General features: G+C 47.6%; 1 protein-coding gene across 1 annotated transcript; it reads right to left on the bottom strand.

Annotated features, from left to right (window-relative positions):
- Positions 1-118: 118 nt before the first annotated feature.
- LOC111006582 (wall-associated receptor kinase-like 20) lies at positions 119-2963 on the bottom strand. Its single transcript, XM_088122471.1, has 4 exons — positions 1990-2963; positions 1860-1913; positions 1026-1481; positions 119-952 (listed from the first exon to the last, which is right to left on the bottom strand). Exons 1-4 carry the CDS (start codon positions 2753-2755, stop codon positions 336-338), a joined length of 1893 nt encoding a protein of 630 aa, XP_087978597.1. The 5' UTR covers positions 2756-2963; the 3' UTR covers positions 119-335.
- Positions 2964-3181: the final 218 nt, after the last annotated feature.

Raw genomic sequence — 3181 nt, forward strand, 5'->3', positions numbered from 1 at the left:
ATTTTTATTATGTAACAATTTTGTAGTTTATTAATACATATATGGTTTCCTGAATTTTTCGATACATATACAAGAAACATTATTAGATCTCAACGACATTTTTGCAAACGTTCTACTCTTGTCCGAACTTTTCAATCAACCCATCCCCTAATTTCAGGGGCCAAAAACCTAAATCTTTACAAAATTTAAAATGTAGTTTTCCACGTATTATGGTTTCCCAATGTTTAACGCAAAATTGGAACCACACCTACAATGTTTAGCCCAACTAAGTTTATTTAATACACAAACATAAACATGACACAACATCTTATTAGTTAACTGATTAAATCTAAATTTTACTGATTAAAATATTTGGGGTGAACCTTGGCGGTGGCGATACTAATGATGTACTCAATCTCCTCCACCACTTGTTTCATCGAAGGCCGATTCTGCCTCTTCTCTTCCAAGCATCCCATCGCCAGAAATCCCAAAGCCTTCATCGTCTCCACCTCCAACTCCGTCGCGCCCTTCCTCAGCGCCGGATCAATGGCGTCCACCAATTTCTGCTCCTCCACCATCCTCTGCACATAAACCGCCAAATTCACGTCCTCCGCCTCCCTCCCGAAATCGATCGCCTTCTCCGACGTCAACAGCTCCAGCAGCACCACTCCGAAGCTGTACACGTCGCTCTTGTCCGTCAGCTGGTAGCTCCGGTAGTATTCCGGATCTAGGTATCCCAGAGTCCCCTGAGCGCAGGTTGAGATGTGGCTCAGATCCGTCTCCGCCAATCTCGACAGTCCAAAATCCGATACCTTCGGATTCAGCTTCTCGTCCACAAGGATGTTGCTCGATTTCACGTCTCGGTGGTAGATTGCCGTCGCCGCCGAGAAGTGGAGGTACGATAGACCCTCCGCCGTCCCCGCCGCGATCCGCAGCCGTTCTTCCCACGATAATGATCTCGTATGATTATTACCTGATTTCAGAAATTAATTAGATGTGAAAATTGATGTAATTAATGTGAATCGATTGCAAATTGATGCGCATACCTTGTAAATGGTCGAGCAGAGTGCCGTTGGGGATGTACTCGTACACCAGAATTGGCTGCTCCAACTCGACGCAGCAGCCGAGGAGGCGGACGAGGCTGCGGTGGTTGACTTGGCAGAGGATTCTGACTTCATTGAGGACTTGATCGGTGCCTTTGGCGTTCCCAAGCTTGGCGCACTTGACGGCGACGGCAGTGCCGTCTCCGAGAAGGCCTTTGTAGACCTCGCCGTATCCGCCGGCACCGAGGAGGCGGTCGGCGGAGAAGTTGTGGGTGGCTCTCTTGATCTCTTTGCCCGTGAAGATCTTTGCGGCCCTTCCGACTCCTCCGTTGGAGTTCAGAATTGCTTCCCGCTCCCTGGTTAAACGCTCTTGAGCTTCTTTCGCTCGTCTATGGCGACTGTACAGTAGGAAGGCAATCGTTGACACGATGAGCGCGGCTCCGACGCCGGATACTAAGCCTACAAGGATAAATCTTAAATTCTAAAACATTGATTTATGTAAAATTATTTGGTTCACGGGGTTTTCAAATTATGTCTATTTAAATAAGTCATTATTTGAACTTATTTAAATAAGTTTAAAATACATTCCACCCACTTTACATTCTGAAATAGTTTGTCTTTATTTTATCCAACCAATTTAGTCTCCCTAGTGTGTCATTTGTGACCTTATCATGTTCAATCATCAAAATGAATCGAAACTAAAAATTAAAAAAGAAAAAAAAAATAACGATAATTTTTTATAAACTAGACCACGTTAAAATTGTAACTTAAAACGGTGTCTTGAACTTTTACTTCCACTCAGTAAAAAGGGCAAAAAGGGGAGAGAGAAGAAATTACTGGCAATTAGTGCAGTTCGGGACTTGCTACAACCGTCAGGATCTTGACACGTATCTGGACAGAAATAAAGCAACTGTGATTAGTAATTAAGTTCTTTTAATTTCTCGGTCAAAAAAAGTGCGGTACTGACTTTGGGAGCAGACGCCAGCAACCGCGTCCCACACGAACCCAGGCTTACAGAAACACCGTCTGAGCCCCGCCCCATTGGGATCAACGCCGCAGGCCGCGTTCCCGTCACAATCACCGGCCCTCTCACACACTGGCTCACGCGGCGCCACCCACTGCAACTCCAACCCCGGCTCCGGCCACCCCCCTGCACTCGGATTCAAGTTCACGAAGCTCGTGTACGCGCTGCACCCAGACTCTCGAACCCGTATCATGTATGAATTCGACGATCCCCCCGCCCGAAACGTGCAGCACAACGGCGCCGCCTCGCACGGCTTCACGGCGCTCGTGCCGTTGATATAGCTGTGGCACAGGCTCGTGGAGGAGCAGTTCAACGGCGAGCGAAGGAGTGATTCGGTGCAGTTGAAGTAGAGGATCGTGTTCCCGCTGGTGACGTTGAAGGGTAAGGAACTGTTGAGTTTGATTCCGTCGTGGGCGATATCCGCTGTGACGCAGGTGTTGGGGAGGAAGCCCGAGGGGCGGATCACCAGCCGTTGGATTTTGGGGTTGATGGAGATGATCGGGTAGGAGTTGTTGAGCGTGTCGAATCTCAGAGAGCCCGCGTCGCACCGGATCTTGTACGATTGGCCCCCACAGGTGGAGCTAGTGCTCAGAGGATAGGGGACGGGGGTGCCGCCGCAATTCGGGCATCGGGTGGTGGAGGTTTCGATTTCCGCGGTTGCGAGTAGCGCCGCCGCCAAGAGGAGTAGCCGCCGGGAAATTGTTGCCATTGATGACGGAGAAAGTCGTTGAATGGAAGGTGAATGGGATGGGTTTAATTTCAAATTGCTGCCTTTAATAATATATTTTAAAAGTAAGTAGGATAGTCAAAGTCAAACTGAATGCGGGGGCGAAATTGAGAGCTTGTTGAGCTGTTTTATGGAGAAAATATTTTGTCAACTTTACGTTTATAAAATGAAGACCATCACCTCTTTGCCCATTTTTCTATTAGGGAAAATGGAATTCTGGTAAGTCTGAGGAGGGTTTTCTTTTTTTTTTTCGGAAGACGAAGGGGGCAATTGCCCAGAAAGAAAACTACACAATAGCTAAACGGGGTATGGTGACCCCAGATAAATCTGTCATCAGCAATGGATATAACCCTCGAGGAGGATTTTCACAAATATGGACCCCAATAGGGCGTCGACAGGCTCTGATAG

The sequence above is a fragment of the Momordica charantia genome (genome assembly GCF_013281855.1).
Source record: "Momordica charantia cultivar OHB3-1 chromosome 4 unlocalized genomic scaffold, Mcharantia_2.0 BLBB01000004.1, whole genome shotgun sequence".
Lineage (NCBI taxonomy): Eukaryota > Viridiplantae > Streptophyta > Magnoliopsida > Cucurbitales > Cucurbitaceae > Momordica > Momordica charantia.

Excerpts from the sequence above, each read along its gene's own strand:
- LOC111006582 (XM_088122471.1), bottom strand. The coding sequence starts at position 2,755 with ATGGCAACAATTTCCCGGCGGCTACTCCTCTTGGCGGCGGCGCTACTC. Across the intron at positions 1,914-1,989 it reads TGCTGGCGTCTGCTCCCAAA|ATACGTGTCAAGATCCTGAC; the intron begins GTCAGTACCGCA and ends ATTTCTGTCCAG. Across the intron at positions 953-1,025 it reads TCTGCTCGACCATTTACAAG|GTAATAATCATACGAGATCA; the intron begins GTATGCGCATCA and ends TTCTGAAATCAG.